Source organism: Photinus pyralis, unplaced genomic scaffold (genome assembly GCF_008802855.1).
Source record: "Photinus pyralis isolate 1611_PpyrPB1 unplaced genomic scaffold, Ppyr1.3 Ppyr1.4_LG1, whole genome shotgun sequence".
Taxonomy (NCBI): domain Eukaryota; kingdom Metazoa; phylum Arthropoda; class Insecta; order Coleoptera; family Lampyridae; genus Photinus; species Photinus pyralis.
The window spans coordinates 17331325-17357708 of NW_022170249.1; the positions used below are offsets into that span (position 1 = coordinate 17331325).

Genomic DNA, 26384 nt, shown 5'->3' on the forward strand with positions numbered 1-26384 from the left:
CAAGTTTAAAAGTCAAAATGTGTGCAAATGTGCAATTACCAAAAAACTCAAAAAAATGGATTTTTTCCAAAAAAATTGGTCATTTTCAGAACTTTTCTCATCCAGAAATTGGTTACTTTATATTTTGATGTCATTGATTCTGAATCTGAAACGGAATTTATCGAAAAACAAAATGGCGCACATAAACAAATAGTGGAGTTTTTAGTGAAAAAAGTAATGTGTCTCGATAAATCTGAAAATTCAAAAAAAAAGTATTGGTTTCTTGATATTATCAAGCTTTCAGAAATAGAATCTGAACTTATATTGTTCTTTATTCATCTTTAATAATGGCATGTAATTATAATATGTATTGTCAGAACTGTGACATTAATTATAATTCTTTATCGAATGTTTTAAGTTCTATTTTTAATTAACAGAGTTTTGTAATTATTATTTTGCCTTCATTCATAGAATTGCTTTCTACTTTGCAACATTACGTGTACCATTATATACACATACCCTTTTCTGTTATTGTTTGTTTACTTTTCTTACTAATTTGTAACAATTATATTCCATTTATCTTTTTTTTTATTTTACTTTTTTTTATAATTATTTAATAATAATGTATGTATACGCCTCTATATTTACTTTTATAATTGTTCATTTATGGATTACTAATCTGTTGAACAATAAACATTACTGAATTACTGAAAGCGAAATGGCTCAAAGCCGATAGTATATTCTGACTAATACACCACGTTTCCTGCAAAAAAAATACTTAAAACGTTCGAAAATCATAAAAATGCATACTTACTCGCTATAATTTTCAGTAGTTCTGTTACCACTTACAATTCTTCGATCACGTTTAGCATCTTTTAACGAATGATTAATAATTTTGTCAAATATCAAGTGTATTTCATTTCCATTATAACCACATAATTTAGATCGGATAAATCTTGCCAAACCTTGAAATTTTGGTTTAATCTAAAGTGTAAAAAAATATCCATCAATGATCGTGGCATCAACTAATTGTGGCTCTTCAGGGTTTTTGTAAACTTTTTCTAAAATTTGAAGAAGTGTTGATTTGTTGTTTTTATCATGCTTCCATCGAGGTTACAAAGAAAGCGATAAAGGAACAGGCGTTAAGAGATAAGTCATCACTAATTCTAGGTCTAGCTTATTATTTATTGATAACAGCAAAAGTTTACTCATTAAATCTCTTTCAAATTTAAGTTCACGTTTAGTTTCTTTGTGTTTAATTGAGTATTTAATACCTTCGTTGGCAAAAGTATGAACCTCCACTTTTTTTATAGGCTTCTCAAACCAAGGATCCAATACACATTCTTGAATAAATCTGTCACGTACTAATTTAGTCCCGATTTATTCAATATCATATCATCGTATCAAAAACACTCGGATAATAATAATAATAATAATAATATTTATTATACCGTTATCCGTGTGGGTACACTTACGGTCGTCATTGGAAAAAAAAATATTACAAACAAAATACAAAGATACATTCAGAGACTAACTAACAGAAGAGGATAACAGAGTACAATTTTACATATTATATCGCATAACAGTTTTTCATGAACTCTTCCTGACAATAAAAAGCATGTTTTGAAAGAAATGTTTTGAGGCGTGACTTAAGAGCTCCAATGGGCATAGATCTTATATTATTAGGAAGGCTGTTGTAAGAAGTTGAGATTGGTGGACTACACCATCCTGTGTTTTTGACAACCTGCAGTACTTAGTTCGAATGTTATGCTTAAGCCTAGTATCGTGATCGTGTACGTTACATTGTTTTTTTGCCATTGATAAGTTCTGCTTAGCATAACAAATTGCTTCGAAAATGAACATGCAAGGAAAAGTAAGAATGTTCAGTTCAATAAAAGCCTTCTTGCAATCCTCCCTGTATTTCAACCCAGCTATAATTCTGATGGCTCGGCGCTGCAATCTAAACATGCATCGCCAATGTGAAGTACGTCCCCATGCTAATATTGCGTATAAGAGGATGCTTTGGATGAGAGCATAGTATGCTGTTTTGACAATCCTTGTTGATGTACTATTCCGCAATCGTAACATTAAAAAATAGCTGTATTAATTTTTTTTGTTAGATGATCACAGTGGTAATTAAAATTTAATTTGCTGTCTATCGTACAGCCCAATAATGACATTTTATTGGTAACAAGGACCTCAATTCCTCTTTTCAGGGTTAGCGGCATGATCACTGTCTTATCCGTATTGAGCATCAGGTTATTATCAGTGCACCATTTTGTAACATGTTCAATGTAAGTTGAATTTGACGTTTCGCATAGTTGATATCAGGGCTGCTACACATCAAAGTAGCGTCGTCAGCATACAGTATGCACCCAACATCAGCGGGTAGGGTCAAGGGCATGTCATTAATATAGATAAGAAACAATATGGGGCCAAGGATTGACCCTTGCGGCACACCATGTTTTATTGGCAGTCTATCAGATAGGGAGTGACCGTAACGTACGCATTGGTATCGGTGACATATGATTTAACCAGCTGTGCACTGGTGTTGCCAAATTTGTAGGCTTCCTTGAGCTTGTTCACTAAGATTTTATGAGACACACAATCAAAAGCCTTGGAGAGATCCACAAAGGCAGCAACCATGTGACGACCATCCTCAAAACATTCTAGTGCATTGTTGATAAAGGTAATAACTGCATCTGAAGTGCTTTTTCCCTTCCTAAAACCATATTGATGCCGATAAAACAGATTGTTTATTTCAAAAAAGCTTATAAGCTGTTTGTATAAGATCTTCTCTATGACTTTACTGAATATGGGTAAAATAGATATCGGTCGGTAGTTACTTACATTATTCATATCGTTGGAACCGTTTTTATACAGGGGAAGTACTAAAGCTACCTTCATTATATCTGGAAAGACTCCTGTGCCAATGATAGTATTGACTAACTTGGTTAGTGGGTAGACAAGGGAATTAATATTGAGTTTAATCAACTGAATGCTTAGACCGTAAATATCCCTGGAATGACTATTTCTCAGACTGGTTACTGCGTCGCGAATTTCAACTTGGGATACATTTTTAAAATCAAAGGTCGTATGAGAGGAGTTTAGTTTACAATAGTTCATGGAGTCGGTGTTCCTACTGGGTAAATTGGCTAAAATGTTGTCTACGATATTAGCAAAATACATATTAAATTCATTGCAAGATAAATTGGATTGAGGTACAATATTACAATTTCGTTGTGAATTGATTACTGTCCACATCGCTTTAGTGGGATTGCAGGAGTTTTTAATAAACGTATCATTTGCTTTCATTTTAGCCGATCTTATTTCCTTTTTATAAGTTAAAGATAAGGATTTCTTTAGGTCATAAAGGTTCTGAGAGCGGTACCTGTTATACAATTCACTAATGAGTTGTAAATGATCTCTTAAACGAGATAGGTTTTGCGAAAACCAGTTTACGACCTTGCCATCATTTTTTTTAGTTGTATTTCTAATTGGGAAACTAGCAATGTAAAAATCATAAATAATATCGTGAAAGTTCTTAAACGTACTATTAAAATTTTTGTGTTCTGAACGAACAATAGTCTTCCAATCACAGTTTGAGAGTTTTTTAAAGAAGTCTTGCATCCCCGACCTAGTCAAAGGACGATACAAGTTCTTTGCACACACTACATTTCCTTTCGATGCACTTACAAGTTCAATTTGTTGACCTAGATGATCGGATAAACCTGTATTTAGTGTCGAAGCACGATAATTAGAAGTGGAAAAGTTAACAAATATATTGTCTAAACAGTGCACACCGCGTGTTGGGGTGAAAATTGTACGTATAAAACCATTTGATTCCAAAAAGTCGCAAATATTCATAATCACAACACAAGATCATCAAATCTCTTAGTATTACATAAACATAGACTCAAACTCTCATCTAACAATTCAATTAACATTCAATTATATAATAAACTTCCGGCAATCTTTAAAACCTTGAAACTATCCCAATTCAAATCTTCCCTAAAAAAAGTTCTTATCTCACATGCATTCTACTCAACTATAGAGTACTTGGATTGGGCCTCCATGCAGTCAACTAGTCCTGTATGTTGTATGTATTGTATGTCATTACGTTTGTCTTATACTTGTATTTGTCTCTCTTGACTTGCCACAAACAAAATTATATTTATTGTAAAGTGGTTTGAATAAATATTATTATTATTATTATAATATTCAAAAGGAACTTTTCTGCTTGATTGGAGGTGGCCTTTCCAGTGGCAATATTAAACAATTGATCTTTCGGTACATCTGAAAAAGGATTCATGAAATCCTCTATAGTAGTTATTAGTGAATTTAATGCCTTCTTGTCTTTTTTTATCGGCTGAAATATCTTCCTTTTTATTGCAACCTGCATCTTCAAACGTTTGTGTCACGATTGAAGTTCTTATACTGAATGACTAAGTGTCCATCTTTTCCGAGCTTCCACAGAATTCGTTATGGAAGTTACTCCTGATCGTCGTGCAGCATTTGCATTTATGGTCTGCTCGAGACTTAAATCTATTGGTGATCGGGAAAACGGTTTATTAGTTCGTTTAATTGAAAATAAACCAATTACCAATTGACTGTTGTAGTTAGGGTACTTTGTTTCTATGTCTAATACATTGTCGTGGAATCTTGTTGTCCATCGAGAATAATTTGGCTGATTAAAGATGAAGAAGAGCACTGATATTCAAGATAATATGCTAATTTGCATCTTCTGCGTGGCAACGCTAATAAGCCCATAATTTTTTTGATTATCACAAAAATATTTCTTATTGCAGAATAGAAGAGACATACATTTTTAAATAGGTCAGTTGTGTTCGATGTTAATGGTTTAACTAAATCTTCTTTAGTTAACATGCTCTCACCAGAACCGCGAGTCTCATCTTTATCTGATTCCGTACTTAGCACATGTGGTTCAGAAGGGACTTCTTCGGAAAGATTATTATACTTTTCAATAGCAGTTTTTTTCACTACTGTATAACGACGGTAGCAAGAAGTATGATATCCATAGACGTAGCTGAGGTTATCCGGTATATTTATTAGATTTGAGCATACCCGGATAGGCCAAAGTGGAACTCTATCGGTTAAAATTTTGATCATTCGCGTTCAGTGGATTTCGGGCTAGCTCCCCTACTAAAAGTATACTGGGTGTTCACTGTTCAGGCAGTATATTATAGCATCCAGAAAGTAACATTTCTTCATCTAAGATTACATCAGTGTCGTTCCTGGTGTCGTCGGTCTATAAAAAGGAGCTCTCCTAAAGGCCAACCTTTGACAGTTTCTCCACGACAAGCACCGGGTTTTAAGAAAAATTGCTTCCAAATTAAATTTTCACAGTATTTTAGATAAGCAGTTTTATCAAGGCAGTTACAATCTTATAATATATTAATATCTAGTTACCTTATACGTTTATCAACATCTAGGTACTTTATATATGCATCAGTATATTTTGGGGGGCATTAATCACTTTACACCAAATCGAATATGATTACGAATAGTGTAAACTTTAAATGATTTGTCACAAATGCGATGGGTAAATCGTACAAGATGTGTAATGATATACACGAAAATACTTCGCATTTTCAACACTACACGACAAGACGTTTTACTGTGTAAAGTGCAACCGTGTTCTTAAGTTAGTAATCTATTCTATTCGCTTTGCTACAGTTCGCTCGTGAATTAAAAAATTACATACACTAGAAAAATGTTCACGTTTTTTAGTTGAAGAACAATCCACGCCAAGAACATAGATGTTATTAATTCCTGGCGAATAGAATTACCAGGAAAGTCACATCGAACCAGTGTAAAACCAGGGGTTGGAACCCCTATGAAATATAGATTCCGGTTCTCCACTATTTAGGTAGAATTATTTTGTAGGGGTTTCTGTAGCGGTTTCGGTTCTGTGGCTTCGGTATTCAGTATTAATTATAGGTATACTTAGGAAATAAATAATACACAAAATTAAAATTCTTTTATATAAACATTTTTTTAGGTTTAATTGAAACTTATTTTGAGCTTACACCAAAGAATACTTAATCTTACACGTTCGTTTCACCTCTGTCAATTGCCTGTCTTTTTCTACCTTCAGCAGTAGTTTCAACTATTGCATTCCTCATAGTCCGCACACGGTACACTCTTCAACCCTCTTACCGCTTATGATTCATTTTCGATATTTTAGTCACCCTAATATTTTATATTTTTTCAGTACTAATGTGTGGGCAGCTCTGACAAAAAGTGAGAATTTGTATTTTTTAGAAATTCTATAATTCTGAACGTAATTTACACTAGATTTTATTCTTGGTCATCAAGTCGATAAAGGATAAGTCACTCTCACCGGGGATAAGGGATGAAGTAGCATATGACGTGTATACTTTCTAGAAAGTATGATATGCTGACTAGAATTTTCTAGCTAGATGCTTTTCGTTTGCTATGCAAATTGAATAATGTGAAATGTAAGAAAAGCATCATTTCAGAAGCAACTATATAATCTGACAAAGCACAACGTATCTACTCTATCTGCAAGAGAGGCTCCTGGACAATAATAATAACGGTATACCCGGTTGCCCCGTTTCCAAGGAAACCAAGATCTTTTTTCGAGATCTAGGTGTACAATTAAAGATTTCTTTTCGTCATACTTCTATTAATAATCACTATTATCTAATCGACTACAAACGTTTATATATCGCGAACACCCAAACCTTTCACTTCCATTTCGCCATGTCGCTTACACCACTATTGATATTTGTGTTTGCCATTTTATTAACAATGGCAGTATACGGGTTTGTTAGATGGAAAGTAATGAACGATATGGTTAAGGGTAAGTCAAATACCTTTTAGAGTTAGGATATAAAGAACTCAGCTAGAACCAATAGATATGAACATAGCGTTTAATGATAATGTTATCTGAACATCGGTAAGTACTTTGATATACCTACTACCCATTTTATTAAAATCGTCCGCATTCAGTACTAGATAGTGCAAGTTTTTTAGGTGCTAATAATGCTTAACGCATTTGAGGTTGCAATTATTTTGGTGGGTAGCTGTTTTTTGTATGTGTTTATACGATGGACGTGCTATGTGTGTTGGAAAAGGGCGGCAACTGTTCGTTCGGATCGACGCTGTAAGTTTGGTTTCTAATTTCTCTTGGCAAGAGGGGTATAATTATGTTAAAATTATGCCCTTAGTGAATTTTTAGGATCAACATTTAGAATAATTATTAGTCCATTGAGCTCCCTTATTAGGTATATTTTGTTTGTCATTGTTTTTTCCGTGTACACTCCTTTAGATAATATAAATCCAGTCATACCACTGTGAATTCACAATTCTATTTAATGATTTAGATTAGGGGCTTCGTGAACAGTACTTACTGGTTGACAGTAAGGTAATATAATGCTCACCAACTGCAATTGACCTCGGATTTCAATAGATGAAATAAATTCCGTCAATAATTGCAAAACATGGAGCAATATTTTAATCTTATCAGATAAGCCCCTATCGTTTAGGGCCTCCAAGTTACAATTGCTATATGATCGTGTTAATTGTTATTATGGAAACTACCGTTGTCATTGGCATTTTTACATTTTTAGTAGTGTTTAGTGTACTAACTATATATTGTGCATCTGGCGTTATTAGAAAAGTGTGGATAAAACTTTACCGTAAGCGATGCTTTTTCTTCATATAGGAAGGTATCATTACCATACAAAGCACTGTGTCAGTCATTGTATTTTGATACCCGACTATCAGATGGCGTATTCCTTGAGAATCAGTATGAGCTCAATCTGACAAATGGAGAAAAGTGCAATACAGATCGATGACTAGTTAATACTCCCTCCTCCAATTTCTTAGTTATTTTAATGTCGGCTGTACTTTCTGTGAAATTTAATCTCGTCTATTGTTTCAGCTCAACAAACCATTTGGAGTGTATCAGGACAGATGAACCATGAAAACAGTACCGATAACCAAAGATGGCCCACCCATAACAGCAATGTTTCAGTAGATTCCTTTATATTGACGGAATCTGCAAGAATGCAGCAAAAAGATCGCGTCCCACCTCCACCGTATTCTGAAAGTAAGATGCTTTTTATTAAGTGGCATACGCAAACTTGATAATTAAGTTTCAGTTGAATTACCGTCATATGAGCAAGCGGTTTGTATGACTGCTCCTAAAAGTAACACACCCGCGGTCCATGCAGCTTCGAGTAGTAGAACAAATCAAGATCCAAGCCCCAGTTAAGGTTCGGGGTATATTTATTACTGTTACCGATTTCGTATGTGATATATAATTTATAAGTATACTTTAAGTGCGCCATATGCGGTTTAATGAATGCTATGATTAGATTTTTGTTGATCTTGCAGTGTTTGTTGAACGTATACCTACTCTGTAAATGTCAAATGATTTTTTGTAATATACTATTTTAGAATCACGAACAGCTTACACACTAGATCTTTTGACTGTACGGTGACGCAATACCAAGGATGACAATAAACACACTAGCGAGATAAGTAATAGTACATTATATATCAAGGTAGAGAAGTCCACTATTATTGCCTGAGCACCAAGATTACATCTCGAGGCGCTTGCGCCGAGGGGTGTAAGGTGCGAAGGCAATAATAGACTTCTCTACCGTGGTATATATACTATTTTTTTCACTACTAGCACTTGAAATCCTCTAAACATATATTGATAAGAAAGTGAACGGTTGGACAGAATTTTTTGTTTCTTAATTTAACATGTCAATCAAGTACGTGGAAGTACAAGTCAAACAGGCCGTATTTTGTTCTGTCATTGAGATTTTTCAAAGAGTAATTTGGTTCGAATTTTTTCAAAATGTGATAATTTTAGGTATGTAATTTCTCTGGAAATTGCGAATGGTGGCAATTATTCGTTTTAGAGAACCTGTCTAAACGTTCATTGAGCGAAATTTCGGGTTGTGTTTTCTAAAAGTGACAGCGTGACAGTTCTCATTATTGACTACTAGTTAATAATGCCCACATTATTAACCACTTTGAACAAATGCCGAGAAAGCCTACTTTACAAGTGGAAAAAAGGTTAATAATCATGTCATCAGACGCTAGTAGTGAAAAAAAAGTATTTTCGTTTTCTCCAAAAGACCGTTCTCGCTTTAGGTTGGTTCGTGAGAGAACTATAGTAGACTACTACCATAGAGTAAACAACGTAGTTTACTCTATGCTACTACAGTAAGTTGGGTTCTCTCATGTTACTTAAGTATTTACTGTAAACTGATTTTTTTTTAGTTTTTGTATTAATTCTCTAGTTGACGTTTTACATTGTTATTGTTTACATAGGTATGGTGATTGGAGCATACATTTCAACACGTTACACAAACCCATATAAAAATGAAAATTAGATGTACAGAGTGTACATTCAAGATACTTTAAAATTTTTTGATAATTTTCCGTTCATTGGTTTACTTTACTAATGGCATCTTATTTTGGAGACCGTTACATTTGATAAAATCGGTACAGACAAAGAGTATACAAGGAAACTCTGGTATAGATTAGTGGCGCAACACACGGCAGACCGCAAAATAGTCCAGTCAAATTACGGTTTGGGCTGGATGTTGTCATTTCACTCAACGAAACAAAGTGTCAGCAGGGTTCGCAAATGGTCTCTTTTTTAGACATTGGTCTCTTTTTTCAATGATGGTCTCTAAAAGTCTCTATTTTTCATATTTGGTCTCTAAAGTCTCTAAATTTTGCATGTTAAACATGTATAATTCATAATTGATAAACCGCAGAAATTTTACTGTACATTTTTAGCGCATTTTTTAAGAATTAAAAAAAATGTGCTATTGTTTGCGTTTTGTCCGTCTGTCCGTCCAGACCCACTTCTGCCGTTTCGAACTACTTCTAGGGGAATATTCCTAGAGTCCTGGAATTTTTTGCAGTAGGTAGCCTATACCTTGAAGGTGTGCCAGACGGCCATCAAATTTCGCTGTCTAAAAGAGCCCCCCCCCCCCCCCCCACGAATTATTTCCTGAGATGCTGTTTTTGAAAGTATTTGGCAGAATTCTAGGAAAAAGTTTGTTTTGTTTTGACAACTTTGCGCGCTGAGAATGTTGAGAAGTTGGTTCAAGTTTCACTGTTTGGTTTGTATTTTATTTTCGCTTATTTACTAGTCTGGCCTGGTTATTCAGAGGTGATGGGCCTAAGTTTTGTTTAATTCTTGATTGATCTAACAACATACAGAAATAGGTTTTTTATAATAAAATAAAACAAAATGGGAAAGTGTAAATTTCAAACTGAGTAATGTAAGAAGCTAGATATTAATGGCAAAGTTGTAGAATGTTGGGGTCGAAAATTTAACGACGAGAAGGTGTTTTTCATGATTTGCAGTACCTTCTCAATTGCTGCGGTAATAAGTATTTTAAGAATGTATCCATTTTATGTTGTTACGTTGTTTAAAATGTTATTAAAATTGCAACGTTTGTGCAGTTACTTTGTAACGGTTACTTTTTTTAGATATATTGCCGTTTATGTATCCCATCTATTACAAAATAAATATTTTTTGCTTAATTTTGAATGGAAATTGGTTCTCGAAGGTCCCTAAACGGTCTCTATTTTTAAATATGTATATAGAGACCAAGTCTCTATTTTTTTGCTAAAATCAGTTGCGAACCCTGAGTGTATCCTATGTAAAAAAATCCGCTGAATCCGAAAATCATAGTCCCCCTGGCCGGAAACTCCCGGATCATATTGTTATAAACAAAAAACGAAGAAAAAATGGCAAAATGTCGTTTCTTTTCGCATTTGACTACAATTATCTCGTTAACTATTGCTCTGAGAGAAATGAATAGAAATGAATTTGTTTAGAATCGAATTTTGGTATGGAACGTTCATTTGCAAAGGTTTTTGTTTTATATGGAAACATATAATAAGGTAATCCCGAAAGTTAACTATCTATTATTACTAAGTATAATTCATCCGATCTTTTTGAAAATCCGTATTTGGCCACTACTTTTGATAACAAAACAATATGACAAAAGCGATCACCATAAGTTTCATAGTCATCGATTAATTAAATAAACAAATTAAAAATACGATGCTTCGTCTTTCAAATTGGGTGACCCCCAGAGCGTTCTCAATTTTTTTACAGATGATGGAACCCTAAGACAACCATTTCCAAACATTGTCCTGATGATTCTTGCAAATCGACGAACTGTGGAATTTTTTTAGTTAACTAATAACTCCCGAAATATAACAAGAAAGGTAACTATATAATAGGCCCTTGGCACCCTGATTAATACAAATCATACATTTTGGTCAAATAGAACCATAAAAAAGTTCACCCTTTAAAGAATCGTTCGACGCGACCCGATTTGCAAAATCATTTTTGGTTGTCTCGAAAACAAGTCCAACGTCAAAAGCTGATTCTCGCGAACTATCGGATTTGGACGTATTTTTTTTTAATGTAGGTCGATCCTAGAGCTTTCCATTCGCCTATTATAGATTTACCATTCTTGTTGAATTTTGGAAACGATTCTATTTGTTAACTAAGAAAATTCTTCGGATTTTGAAAAAAACATTCCGCAGTCCGTCGATTTACAAAAATCATCATTGGGTCAATTGTTGAAAAGGGTTGTTTTGGGATTCACTAAATGTAAAAAAATTGAGAACGCTCTAGGAATCGCCCAGTGTGCAAGACAATGCATCGATTTTTCAATTTGTTTATTTAATTAATCAATGACTATGATACCTATGGGGATCGGGTTTGTCATATTGTTTTGTCATCAAAAGAAGTGACCAAATACGGATTTTCGAATAGATCGGGTGAATTTTACTTAATAAAAACAGATTACTAATTTTCGGGATTCCTTTTTCATATTTTTCCGTAAAGCACAATATTATTTGAAAATGAAGATTCAATACCAACTGTATCTTATGGAAAATTCGATTTCAAACAAATTCATTACTCTTCATTTTTTTCCCTTAGAGAGCAATATATTGGAAGTCAAATGCAAAAAAAACGACATTTTCTCCTTTTTTTCTTCGTTTTTTGCTTATAACAATATGTTCCGGGAGTTTCCGGCCAGGGGGACTATGATTTTCGGGCTCAGCGGATTTTTTTACATAGAATAGGTACACTTGGTCTCGTTGAGTACTACTTTTTGAGCTAATTTGACTGAACTAGAAGTGTTGTAAGTAATAAAAGTATCGTATTACGATGTGGATCATTAAAGTAAAAGCAGCTATTGTATTCGCAACAATTTTATTCAGTTAGTGATGATGATGAGTATAATATCTCGGGTAAGTACCTATAAAAACCATGTTACTTGAATGAACACTAGGGTTTTCACAAGTTTTAAATTTTAATAAAATACATTGTTATTTGTGAATGGTTTTTTGATACGTTACGATAACAAAGTTTACCTTAGGAGTCTGACAGGAGCTAAGTTTTGATTACTTATTCAAAAATATACCTACTACATTTTCGTTGAAACCGTAAAAATTAGCAATATGGTATTCAGTCCCACAAAAACACCCTGCAGAGTATTTTATTTATGACCAAATTAATCTCGGATCGTCCGAATCGTTTCAATAGTACCTTAACACCTATGTACTCCTTTGCTTTTTGCTATATCAACAAAAATAGGGATTATTGCTCCGTATTATTCTCGTAACAACCTGTAAGTAAATGTACAAAAATTAACCGGCTACACAATTAAAAAGCCCGATTACTTTACGGCCAGTATTGCTTATGTTAATGGTATGTTTAAATCCGTAAATATGAAGTAATTAATAGTTATTTGTGTACCAAGGCCGTAAAAGTGATTTTTTTTGGCCGAAGCTGCTGTTTGCGGCCGAGGCGGTAGCCGAGGCCGCAATTCAGATGAGGCCTAACAAATCACTTTTGGCCAAGGTGCACACAACATTTTTTAGGCGATCATCAAAAAAAAATTCAAAAATTTGCTCATAAACATATTTTTTCTGAAAATCATAGTTATCTTAGACAATTAAAAACAAAGCATTTCCTGTCATATGTAATTATAATTAGCATCTTTGCGTGTGTTTTGTGCGTATCAAAATGGGTGATAGCGACAGTTCAGATACCCCAAATGAAATTTTGGAAGCTGCATAAGCGTTGCGACCCTAAGTCATATACGTATGATATAAGAGGAGGCGTTTGAGAGTAAAAGTACAATCGCAACTTCCTCCGTTGCACAAGATTTTAATAATGTCAAATGCAATAGGTCCTTCGTAACTGTGGCTTCCAAGACCTTATAGTTAACATGCTGTACAATTATTAGAAACCTGATTACCTACTTTGATGGTAGGTACCTATAGGTAGCTACTTGTGTTCTCGGTTAATTGCTGGTGATTTCTTCGTATAATAATGTAAGCAATAACATCTTCCTCATGTTTTGGTTCTACACTTCAAAAAGGTCTGCAAGCAGCAAAGATTGAAACGTCAAACTATCATTTTAAATGTGAACATTGTGATTATGCAAAATAGTGTGAAACATTCCTACAAGTCCGAAAATGAAAAAAACGCACGTGGATGGCCCAATCCTTGATGGGGCGAGACCAGATAGACGCTTTGTATCTCGCTTTGTATCAAACAGATTACTGTTTCTCACACATCAGTTTCAAATAAGTACAGTTTGACAGATGTGTACAATAAAGTAAAGTTTGACAGAAGCGTACAATAAAGTGAAACTTTATGGCCGCAAAAGCGACCACAAAATCAACGTTTTTGTGATGATAGCCTAAAAAATATTTATTTCGCTTGTAGCGCAACTTGGAACGGCCAGATACGGTCCTCCGTATCATTCTAATACAGAAAAAAGCGTTTGTCCTGTATCATGTTCTAATACATCACCATAAACATAAAGGCAATTGTTATAAAAGTTAGTACACGTGGATTTAATTTTCTCTATACCTTATACTTAAGCTTATTCCAGGTATATAGTCAGGAAGACATTTTTGAAACAGGCTCTCTAAATAGTGTCTAACGGCGTTTTGTGCTACAAACTGGTAACAGGAGGTTCTTGACTAATTCGACCCCGCTGAAAACGATGCGCCCTGTTGCCACACCCGATTTAAGCCCTTAAATCTAAGACGGCGGTCTAAATTGCCGTTTTTCGGGTATGTCGAGCCCCCAAGGCACGTCGCTGAACGTTTTGGGTACTTTACGAGTAGAATCACATCTAGTACACACGACGACACCGTTTATAGGCACACTTTCGTGCTCATATTATGGGCCTAAATGCCAAAATGCCGCTTAAAAATGCAAAATTCGTCATTTTTCGTCTTTTTTTTCTTTCTGGCCTGTTGTCGGCGTCCAATATTTATTTCTATGATAAATGTATTTAAGTATGTCTCGAGCCTAATTACCCAGATGGCGCCTGGAAAGTCCAAAAACAGTGAAAAAGTCGTACTTTTTTCTGTATTTTTACTACACTGGCCCCCCATTTCGGTGGCCCGGAGCAATAAAATGCGAATTGCGGCTACCAATCCGAATGTTACACACCTGATGTTAACTATGGAACCAAGAGGCAGAAGTTGGTTTGGCGGCGTAATTTCAGGGCATTGGGGAAGTAAGAAACCATACGAAAACATAAATTAATGACTTAATGACTCCATTATTTAGTTGATGCAAAGAATTGAGAAGATTTTTTAAATTAAATATAGTTTTATCGCAGCGAAAAGAAAATAAAACTATGTTTAGTGTTTAGTTTAAAAAATGTTCTAATTTCTTTACATGAAAATATGTTTCCTAAGTTTTCTTTGATTTTGTAATTAAAAATTAAAACATTGTGACTTCCTCCCTATCACTTTCAAAGTCAGCAACCAAAGATAGCGACCGTTTCTCCGAAGATGCCCGAATACCACAGAAATACAAAAAAAATGTAGATTGCGTCCAGCTTTACAAACAAGCAATGCGCGAGTAGTTATCACTTTCTAGTTTGTGCAGAAAAATACTGCTATACAGATGCAATAATAATTTCTTTCAACCCCTTGCGTCACATATATCCACCCCCCAATGTGTTTATAAATGGAATACGGCAAAACGCGGGTAGTTATCACTTTTAGTTTATGCAGACAAATACGCAATTACATTTTTTTGTATTTCTGTGGTATTCGGGCATCTTCGGAGAAACGGTCGCTAGCTTTGGTTGCTGTCTTCACGCAGGTGCCATTGTTGTAGCAATTTCCCATACAATACAACCGCAGCTCTGAGTGCATGGAAGGAGTTCTCCATCTTCGTCAAGTGTCCGCCGATACTTGCAGAGTCTTGTTTTGCAGCCCCAAGACACGAAGAGGGCGCAAGCACGAAGGATGAGTTGAAGTGACATCAAAACTGGCTTCATTGCATTATCCTGGATTCGCCATCCACACTCCGTTACAGAAGGAAGGCGCCGTGAACATTTACAGGCGGGGTTCCAAATGACTGATTAAAAACAAGTAACAGTTTCACGCTTTCCTTGGGTCACATCATCAATTTGTGCCTATCGTTTCCTCCAAACAGCAGGGTTAAAAAAGGAAAACGTTTTCCGGTATTTTCAGATGTAGGATGTTCATTGAGAATTTCGATTTCTTCCCATTTGGATTTTGCATCGATGCAAACTAAATTACACTATGGCTGGTTGTCTGGCTGGCTGGCTGTCCGGCTGTCCCAGCAATTACAATAGCTAGAGACTTCAAATTATCACTAAAAGCTTTCTGCTATGGTGTAGATGTGCAAGCTCTCGTGTAGTTAGATTACTCGTGAGATCGATAATTTTAAACTTTGCTAATAAAATACTGATCCGCATTACAAAAAATGCGCTTTCATCATGTAAAATGGATGTTTTAAAGGACAGATGAAGTATTTTCATTTACTTTAGGCAACTCAGATTGTGTAAGTAATATATTCACAGAAATTTGGTAAACAAACGATTGAGACGAATACAAAATGTACTCTTGATGATATGTGAAGACAATAACACACGCAAGTGGAATTTGTAGGTCGATAAACTTGTGCTATTAAAAACTGCTTTTAAATATTTTTTACACTGAAATGATTAGTATAATATATATATATTATTACCAAAACACGATTACAATCATGTTTAACTCGCTTGATTAGAAGCGGTTCTATAATTAGTCCAGTTTCTCACGTCCTCTGAGAATATTTCTAGTCTCCCAATTACGAACTTACTTAATTAGTAACTTTCTTTGATAATTCCGGGCAACGTACCTAATCCAAAAAAATAGCAATTTTTAAATCGAGGTATCGGTCTGGAAAACACAGCAGCCAAAAATCAATATCATTATCGTACCCTACCTACTCTCTATACAGGGTGTTTCACGCAAACCGTTACCTAAAAGTATTCGGACTTCCATTGAAAATTTAAATCTGAAAATTTGCGTACCAACGTAGTTTTTCGTGATATATCCAAAGAAAATATTACTTACCATGATCGTTTCACTTCCGGTTTCAGCGGATGTGGATAGCAACTTTCTTATTTTAAATAGAACACCCCGTATTTTATTGCATTTTCGAAATCTACATGAAAATCGACGTCGTTTGATACCACATTTCTCTATACTCGTCTTTAAAAGTTTTCAATTTATTGAATTTCAAAAAGTCTTCTTTAGCTTTACTTTATTTTTTTGCACTTTCACATGTCGAAAAAAATTCTACATTGATCAATTATTACATTCCCTATACCTACCTATCTGTTATGCTTTCCGGTTTATTTAAAAAATTGTGTCCGTTATGCATAATTTTCTTAGGAGGCCTTGAAATAAATGCGTTAGTAGATGTCATTATACCATCCTGTGAAACCTATTGGTTTCAACTTGACGGAGCGCCGGCTCATTCTATCTACGCTACGTCTTTGAACATTTTTGAAGACACGTGGGTTAGACCTACAGGTCCGCGATATTGGTCTTCTAGATCCAGATATAATGCCACTGGACATTTATGTGTGGGGTCTTATAAAAAAAAATTATTTTACATCAGTATAGTTTCTCGTGAAGAACTGGAAGTTAGGGTGGGAAGCTTTTGATGAAATGGAATAGGAATTGGAGAGGCGATTACCAACGGATGCTATTATGTATTGTATCGAAGAAAAAACGATGACCACGTAGAACAAAACCTCAATTAATGTTCGTTTTTAGCGTATTTTTCTCAAAGTGAAAAATTGGAGTGCCAACCTGCTTACTTATAATTATTGACAATGTATTTGTTGATACTTTTTAATTTAACTATGAGAAAAACTGACATGTAGTATAGTGTACTACTTGTGTGAAGCCTAATAACTTCGACGATAGGGCGCCCAAAGAGAATGGGGCAAGGATCTCGTGCCATTAACATGGGTTTATACAATCACTATCATTTGTTCACTATCAAAAATAATTCAGAAATAGCCATAAGAAACCACGGATTATTGCACGTTGCTAACCAACGAAACCGTCCTCAGCTTGGTGAAGTAAAGAATTAATGATAATGATTGATATAAACCCACCATTAGAAGAAAAATACGCTCTGATAATTTATGTTTGCATAATGACCTTTTAACTAGTTTATTTTGTCGTTTGTTATCATGACCTGTTTCGGTGTATTATAGTTCATCTTTATTTAACTTTGTATTCATTATAAAGTAAATAAGTAGGGTTTGTGTTAAATTTAGTGACACAAACTATCATGAACAACGAATGATTACAATAATTATAACCATAAAAAGATTTGTTTAACAGATCCGCTAACGCATTCAATTCAGCGCCTCCTAAGAAAATTATGCATAACGTTCACAGTTTTAGAAAATCTAAAATAAAACGGAAAGTATGACAGATATAGGTAGGTATAGGGGACTTTTTCGGTTTGAAGTTATTGAAATTGACCATTCGTTTTAACACACCCCGTAGAAGGGCGATCAAAATTTAAATCATTTGCAAGTAGCATCACGTCAGTATTGTTGATTTTGTTTTGACTTTTTGAAATTTAAGTTAATGGAGCACTAAATAAAGGCAGTCAAACGTCAAAAATTTTGAGAAATCTTGAATAACTTGAAAACCTTTGATGCTGGGTATAGGGAAATGTGGTATAAAACGACGTAGATTTTCATGTAGATTTCGAAAATCCAATAAAATATACATAGGGAATTCTGTTTCACTTTCACAAAAACGAACTCAACCCTTAAGAAACTGAATTGGCCCTATACGATAGAACTGTTAGAACAGCCAGTTGGAAACTCTGGCCAACTAAGAATGCGAGGTACTGTATCTGGGCTCCTATTGATCGAAGAGGCTTGAGACAAAATAGTACATTATATATCAAGGTAGAGAAGTACAGTATTATTGCCTGAGCACCAAGATTACATCTCGAGGCGCTTGCGCCGAGGGGTGTAATCTTGGTGCTCAGGCAATAATAGACTTCTCTACAGTGGTATATATACTATTTTTTTCACTACTAGCACTTGAAATCCTCTAAATTAACATATTATATGTGAATATGAAAGTGAACGATTGGACAGAATTGACTGTTTCTTAATTTTACATGTCAATCAAGTACGTAGAAGTACAAGTCAAACAGGCCGTATTGTTCTGTCATTGAGATATTTTCAAAGAGTAATTTCGTTCGAATTTTTTCAAAATGTGATAATTTTAAGTAAGTAATATCTCTAGAAATGGCGGATGGTGGCAATTATTCATTTTAGAGAACTTGTCTAAACGTTTATTTAGCGAAATTTCTGGCTGTATTTTCTAAAAGTGACAGCGTGACAGTTCTCATTATTGACTACTAGTTAATAATGTCCACATTATTAACCACTTTGAACAAATGCCGAGAAAGTCTACTTTACAAGTGGAAAAAAGGTTAATAATCATGTCATCAGACGCTAGTAGTGAAAAAAAGTTATTACTCAAACGGCGAAGAGAAAAACCTGGAAAATATTTTCAAGTTTCTGGAATGACTGCTAGGGGGCAACTCATTTTTGATGATCGCATAACGCATAGTGGTTTTCGGCCTACGTTTCAACGGCAAGGAATTGGAAGAACAAAAGAAGCGACATGTGAAACTAACAAAACTTCAAATATAAGATTTGTAATCCAAGCATAGCTCTTTTCAACTAGTTTGTTAAAATCGGCTCGAAGATACAGGGTGTTTTTTACGGTGATATTTGAATATCCCCCATCACTTTATTTTTAGAGATACAGTAAAAATTGTCAAACAAAAAGGTTCAGATTATCCTCCACTTTAAAGACCAGGTATTTTTTGTTAGGTTACTATAGTGGAATTCACAAAAACATCACTTTTTAGCACTATTGCAGCCACTTTCTCTGTCCGTCCGTCTGTCCGAGGCTCTAACTACTCCTACAGTTTTCAAGATGCACACTGGACGAAAATGATCGACTATAATTTCAATTTATTTCATACTGGTATCTTAACTACTACATAACATTTTTGTTTTAAACAAAATAAACAACGTCTGAATTCCCGCTGTCATTGGCAACGGGAATTCGAGGCTACTTAATTCCCTCATGGCGGGGGTGACATAATCTTTACTAGATCACGTTAATTTTCAATGTTATCACACTTCGTTACATCGACTACCCCTGTGCGACTGCCAATTGTGGCCACAAACAGCGAAAAATTTAATTAATAATGACATATGGTACAAGTGTGGACTAAATAACATCGGAGACTGTACAACAGGAACCAAATGGAAGGTGAAGGAGGAATTGTTAAAAAGGTAAGTTACACCCAGGGTAAAGCAGAACATGTTCTCAATGTATGATCTTAAAGAATTAGTTGGAGTAACTTTCCCGGATGTCGTAGGCGTAGTCGGTGCAGGAAAATGGCCCCCAGAAATATATTTCGAGAGAGAAACAGGAAAAAAGATAACTCTCAATTCCAAGACGAGAAGACTGTTGTACGAAATGCAATTGAATGAAGGATCTGGGAAAACCGAAAAACTTAAAGGGAATTGGGACGAAAAGGAAATATGTTGGAGTGAAATGTTTAAAAATCCATCACTCGGAATCGATGCTGTCACCTCATGGCGTTTCGCAAAAAACAGACTGGCCGACATGATTTTTCTTAACAAAATTGGTGTAACTACAGATAAAAACTGTTTATGGTGCAACGAGGACGGTACAGCATGGCACTTAATAGTAGAGTGTAATTTAACAGATGAACTGTGGAAACAAGTCAAAATACTAGTGTGCAAATTATTAAATAGACAATCAGCAATGCCAAGTGATATGTATAGACTTTTCAAAAACAGAAACAACAATCCAGAAATTAATTTAGCAAACTTTTTGATAGTGTTAGCTATAAGTACTATATACAAACAATATATAGTTTACACAAAAAACAATGTGGTTCCGCGATATTAAAAAAATTATAAAACGCGATTAAAAAACAGAATCCTAACCGAGTACCGATGGCATCTAACAGATGGTGATGTAAACATTTTTGTCTTGAAGTGGTGCGCGGGTGGTGTTTTGTGCAATTTGGGCGAGGACGGAGAGCTCTGTGTAGCGGAGGACGTAGACTGATTTATATAGGATAATCAAATATGCAACAAATTTTGGTTTTTATGTATGTAGGCAAAGGTATCTGTAAGTAGTTGGAAAATGTACAGTTTTTAACAAACTGAATACAAACATCGACACGATCAGGTAGCTAAAATCATACATCAAAAATTAGCACTTAAACACAATCTCATAACAGATACGACACCATACTACAAATACACGCCACAGATCATACTCGAAAACAACACACACAAATTATATTGGGACAGGACACTACTCACAGAAAAAACTATCCACAATAATAGACCAGACATTACACTTATAGATAAAACACAAAAATCCATTTGTATTATAGACATTGCCATCCCCAACACTAACAACTTAACTAAAACACATGCAGAAAAACACCGCAAATACACCGATATAGCTATCGAGCTTAAGACGCAATGGAGAATGAAATCTACTGTTATAGTTTCCATTATTCTTAGTGCTACTGGAGTTATACCAAAGACAATACACCACAATTTACAACTATTAGGTTTAGACAAAAACACATACAAACATTTACAAAAAGCAGTCATTATCAACACATGCCATATTGCTCGTAAATTTCTAAACATAACACAAGATACTACATACAGAAATGATCCACAACGTATACATGTAAACAACAGTACTCGCTCACAACACGGTACACAACATACTGTAATATCTCCACCTCTAACCCAAACAAACACACAAATACAACTTACCGAACAAACAAGTACAACAAATGATACAACATATACTACGATCAGAGATTCACCTCTGAAGCAAACCACATTATCACAACCCATTAGTATTCAACCCAAACGCAAAAGCCTAAACAGCACTTTAGACTCACAGCATGACACACAACATACTGTAATATTTCCAAACTTAACTCAACCAACCACACAAACACAACTTCCTGAACAAACAAACGCAATAAATACAAGTAACGCAACACGCACTACAAAGACGCCCTCACCCACACGGCCTAGCACAGCTAAAAAACACAATACTCTTTCTTCTCAGAAACACACCACGTTATCACAAATACAACCCACTCGTACTCAACCCAAACGCAACAACCTTAACAGCACTACAGGCTCACAAAATACTGTAATGTATCCACCAATAACCCATGCAACAACAGAAATACAACTTCAAGAACAAAGAAACACCATAAATACAAGTAACGCAACATGCACTACAAAGGCAGGTCCATCCAATAAAGTTACACGCCCTAGCACATTTAAAAAACACAAAACTCCTTCTTCACAGAAACACACCACATTTTCACAACCCACTCGTATTCAATCGCAACGCAAAAACCTTAACAGAACTACAGGCTCACAACATACTAAAATATCTCCACCAAAAACCCAAGCAATTTCACAAATACAACCTCAAGAACAAAGAAACATCATAAATACAAGTAACGCAACATGCACTACAAAGACAGGTCCACCCAATAAAGTTACACGCCCTAGCACAATTAAAAAACACATAACTCCTTCTTCACCGAAGCACACCACGTTATCACAACCCACTCGTATTCAACCCAAACAAAACCTATACAGCACTACTAGCTCACAAAATACTGTAATATCTCCATCAATAACCCAAGCAACCTCACAAATACAACCTCAAGAGCAAAGAAACACCATAAACACAAGTAACGCAACATGTACTACAAAGACAGGTCCATCCAATAAAGTTACACGCCCTAGCACAGTTAAAAAACACAATACTCCTTCTCAGAAACAACCCACTCGTATACAACCGAAACGCAAAAACCTTAACAGCACCACAGGCTCACAAAATACTGCAATATCTCCACCAAAAACCCAAGCAACCTCACAAATACGACCTCAGGAACAAAGAAACACCATAAATACAATTAAGAAACACAAAACTCCTTCTTCACAGAAGCACACCACGTTATCACAACCCACTCGTATTCAACCCAAACGCAAAGCCAAAGAAACACTTACACAATAAACTCCATTTAATAAAATTACAGGAATTATTATAATGATTTTGTTTTGTTTTGTTTTGTTTTCCTCTTTCCTGATAGCGTTGGCTATTGTGCCCATCAATAGGTATGTTGGTAAGTACGAATTACATACTATCCCTAGATGTCCAATGTACGTGTGTGATTTTAATTTTTTTTTATTTTTTTTATTTTTTTTTTTTTACATACATAACTTCACCAGACACAGACATAGACACTAATCGTTACTTGATTTTAATCCGTGCGATTAGTTAACCAGGCTAGACCTGAGTTCTCACAAGAAACACCGACCATAATAATAATAATAATAATAATAATAAACATACATATTTAGTTCGTTCTTTTTGCATTCGGTAGCGTATAGCTCTGGCACCTGTGCCAAGGAAAATCTTGACGATTAAACTGCGCATCGCAATGTCAATTTTTTTATTTATAGTGTAATGGGGGGGGGTATTTTATATATGACAACCGGGAAATCGGTAATTAAATTGGAGCTAATTTTTGGTCAGAACTCATTAAGATGCGACAAATCTACTGTAAACTCACCTTTCATTAGAAACGTCCCTCTGTAATCTACGCGTAAGGGGTTGGCATGGCAGCATTCAGTCTGACTGGTCGTCTTCCGCACCAAAGGGTCATGTAAACAAACATCGCGACTGCTTAACCGCGATCCTCGCTAATCAATTAGGTAACTCACCGGGGGGCGTTAGCCCCGAACTGTCACTAAGCTCTCCTGGACTTCCGAACACTCCGGTTGGCGATTGGGGTGAATGCGTCGTTGGAGATGGCTTCCTGAAGGGATAAGATGGAGCTCATACCTATTTGGGAAAGGGTTACGCCGCGCGCACGTGTATTATTTAGGATACACATCCCGCCTTGGCCCTCTGACTAGGACCCTCGGCCAATAGATCAGTAACGTCGATCTATGTCACTCATTGCCCTACCTGGGAACGACATCCAGGTCGAGCTCACCCCCGAACTGTTTGTGTTAACAATGAGGCCTTTATGTTTCGTATTGGGTCGACACCATGATCTACTCGAGCGAGTAGATCACTCAGCGGTATAATCAGCGGGAGCTACCCGCGGGACCGCGTCATAGGCACATGCACATAATGCACTCTAAAAGCCTAGGAATATATCCGGATATCTGCCAGGGGTTTTACCATAGCCCAACAACAAAGCACGACCAGCACGATGGCCTGCACAACACACTCACCACCTACACGTGGGAGACACTCACCACCTACACGTGGGAGACACTCACCACCTACGCGTGGGAGACACTCACAATAAAGAGCTATTACACCAAACTCACTAACGTCCGATGCTCTACCTAGCATCCCTTATACGATCGTGACCAGAGCGCGTACGCAACTTAACTGCCTTAACAGTTAACACGATCCCTTAAGACCCTTGCACCCATATGTGCAGAATCGCGCATACTTGACCAGTCAGCTTGCCACATTTTTTCAAATAGGGGTTGCGTTGACATTTTACTTTTTCGTTATTAAGGACTACCCTAAAATATGGTTCTTACAATAGATATATTTCTTTGAAATTTTATAGTAAAAGCAAACGTATCGCATATTGTAAACATCAGATTAATATGCGCATGCGCAGAATGCCCAATATCAACAGTCTTATTTCTCGAGATATCTTTTTGAAATATTAATAATAGATGCTTCTGTTAAAGGCAAACATATCTGATATTGGAAACATTAGATGGGCGCATGCGCGGTCAGTGTCATCTTCCTTGTTTATGAAGACATTTCTTTGAAATTTTTATCATTGATGCTTCTAGTAAAGAAAAACATATCACATGTACTAAACATCGAAAACTACAAATGTCATTAGCAAAGGCAAACCCATCGCACATAGTAAAAATCAAATGCGTAAAATAACAACTTTTTTACTTATGAAGATCTCTATCTAAAGTTTAACCATATACGCTTCTAGTAAAAACAAACAACGCATACCTGTAGCATAAATTAAATGTGCTCATGCGCAAAATGCCCAACACCAATTTTTTTTATTTATGGAGATGTTTCTATGAAATTTTAACGCATACATGCCTCTAGTCAAGAAAAACATAGCGCACATAGCTATGAACTTTTGGGAAGTCTTAGGGCGAAATCCTTTTTACTTGTTTAGATTCAAGATTTCAGTTACGCCCCCTAGCGGCCATTTCAAAAATTTCCAGGTTTTTCTCTTGGCCGTTTTAGTAATAGGTAACTTTTTTTTCCGCAAGCCTCTACGATGGATTCTTAGTTGGGCACGCTGTACAGGATTAAGAACATTGTGCCCAAAGAACTACTGCCAACCTTTTTTGATGCTGAAGTTGCATTTCAACCTGATTCATCCATTTTCACCGATGGATCAGAAAATAAAAATTTGCTCCAGAGAACTGACCTTCCAGATTACCCAACCATTAAGCAAATGTTCTACTATACAGGGTCATTCTTGACGAGCGTCAGTTAGAAAGATATGGAAAACCTTTGAAAATGAAGATAAACTAAATAAGTTCTTTAAGGGTTTTGGCAATGATGGAATTTGAACTAAAAATATTTTCAAAAATGGCGCCACTTCCGGAAAACCGGAAGTAAGCCATCACTTTGTATTTAAATAGGGACCCCCTATTTTTTCTACATTTCGGATTCTACGTCGACATTGGAGTACAACGATACCCCATAGTTGACCCTTTGCTCAAGGGCCTTCACCGATATTCAAGTTTTTGTGTCAAAAATTGAATTGCAAGGGTTAATTTAAAATTTATTATTCCGAAAACGGTGAGAGATATTGCAAAACAGTTTTCAATGCTTTTAATTAAGGAAAGAATCGAATTTTCTTATGGTATGGAGTAAGAGTCTAAAAAAGTGAGACTACGTCACATTTTCAAAGCTCTCAACTTTTAAATATCCGTAACTCCATTTTTTCAAATGGCATCCCCCATTTTGTTCTTCACCCTTGTTTTCCTTTTTCCCAGACCTTTAATTTGATGCAAAATGTCAAAAGCTGCTTCAAACGGTTTCCGAGATATTCCATGTTTTAGTTGCTTCTTGTGGAAAATTGATAAAAAAATTAAGTCGCTTGATGTTATTCTTTTGTTTTTATTCGCAATTCGCAAATTACTACAACATTTCACGAATAACGGTATCTTTCAAACAAAAATACATAAAAGGAAGCCTGTGGTAGACTCTGAAGAACAGGAAATAACTGTACTGGTGTATTTTGCTGCAAATCCAACTGCATCGCTTAATGATATCCAGAGAAATTGACATATCAGACACGAGTGCACAAAGAATGGCGCCACTTCCGCAAATACCGGAAGTAGCCATCAACTTTGTTATTCTAAATAGGGACCTCCTATTTTTTTTAATTTTTCGGATTCTACGTCGAATTTGGAGTACAACTGTACCGTTATTCCTCAAATTTTGTAGTAATTTGCGAATTGTAGCCTATGTGGGTTGCGCCTTGTCAGGGTATCTTTCGGAAAAAAGACGACAAGTCCTGGCAGCTATTCGATTACAATCACCGTGTATTAATATTAAATTCACAAAATCTTCATTAGTGTAACCCAAACGAGCCATTATTGACCAGAAGTATAAGTTCGAACAGCGAAAAATTTGACGTTTAAACATTATCATAATAAAAACAAAAGAATAACATCAAGCGACTTAATTTTTTTATCAATTTTCCACAAGAAGTAACATGGAATATCTAGGAACCGTTTGAAGCAGCTTTTGACATTTTGCATCAAATTAAAGGTCTGGGAAAAAGGAAAACAAGGGTGTAGAACAAAATGGGGGGTGCCATTTGAAAAAATGGAGTTACGGATATTTAAAAGTTTAAA

General features: G+C 35.5%; 1 protein-coding gene across 4 annotated transcripts in view; it reads left to right on the forward strand.

The window, feature by feature from the left end:
• Positions 1 to 8485, forward strand: part of LOC116160122 — a 33654-nt gene extending 25169 nt beyond the window's left edge. Inside the window, exons 1-3 of one of the 4 annotated variants that reach the window (XR_004143144.1) lie at positions 7508 to 7664; positions 7910 to 8077; positions 8124 to 8172. Coding sequence is in view for 3 of the 4 variants with exons in the window: in XM_031473260.1 (XP_031329120.1) it covers positions 7910 to 8077; positions 8124 to 8242 (287 nt within the window). In the remaining variant the exon portion in view is untranslated. Of the gene's footprint in view, positions 1 to 7507; positions 7665 to 7909; positions 8078 to 8123 lie in introns of those variants that run through there. The other 3 variants (XM_031473261.1, XM_031473260.1, XM_031473262.1) reach the window with 3 other exon arrangements.
• Positions 8486 to 26384: the final 17899 nt, after the last annotated feature.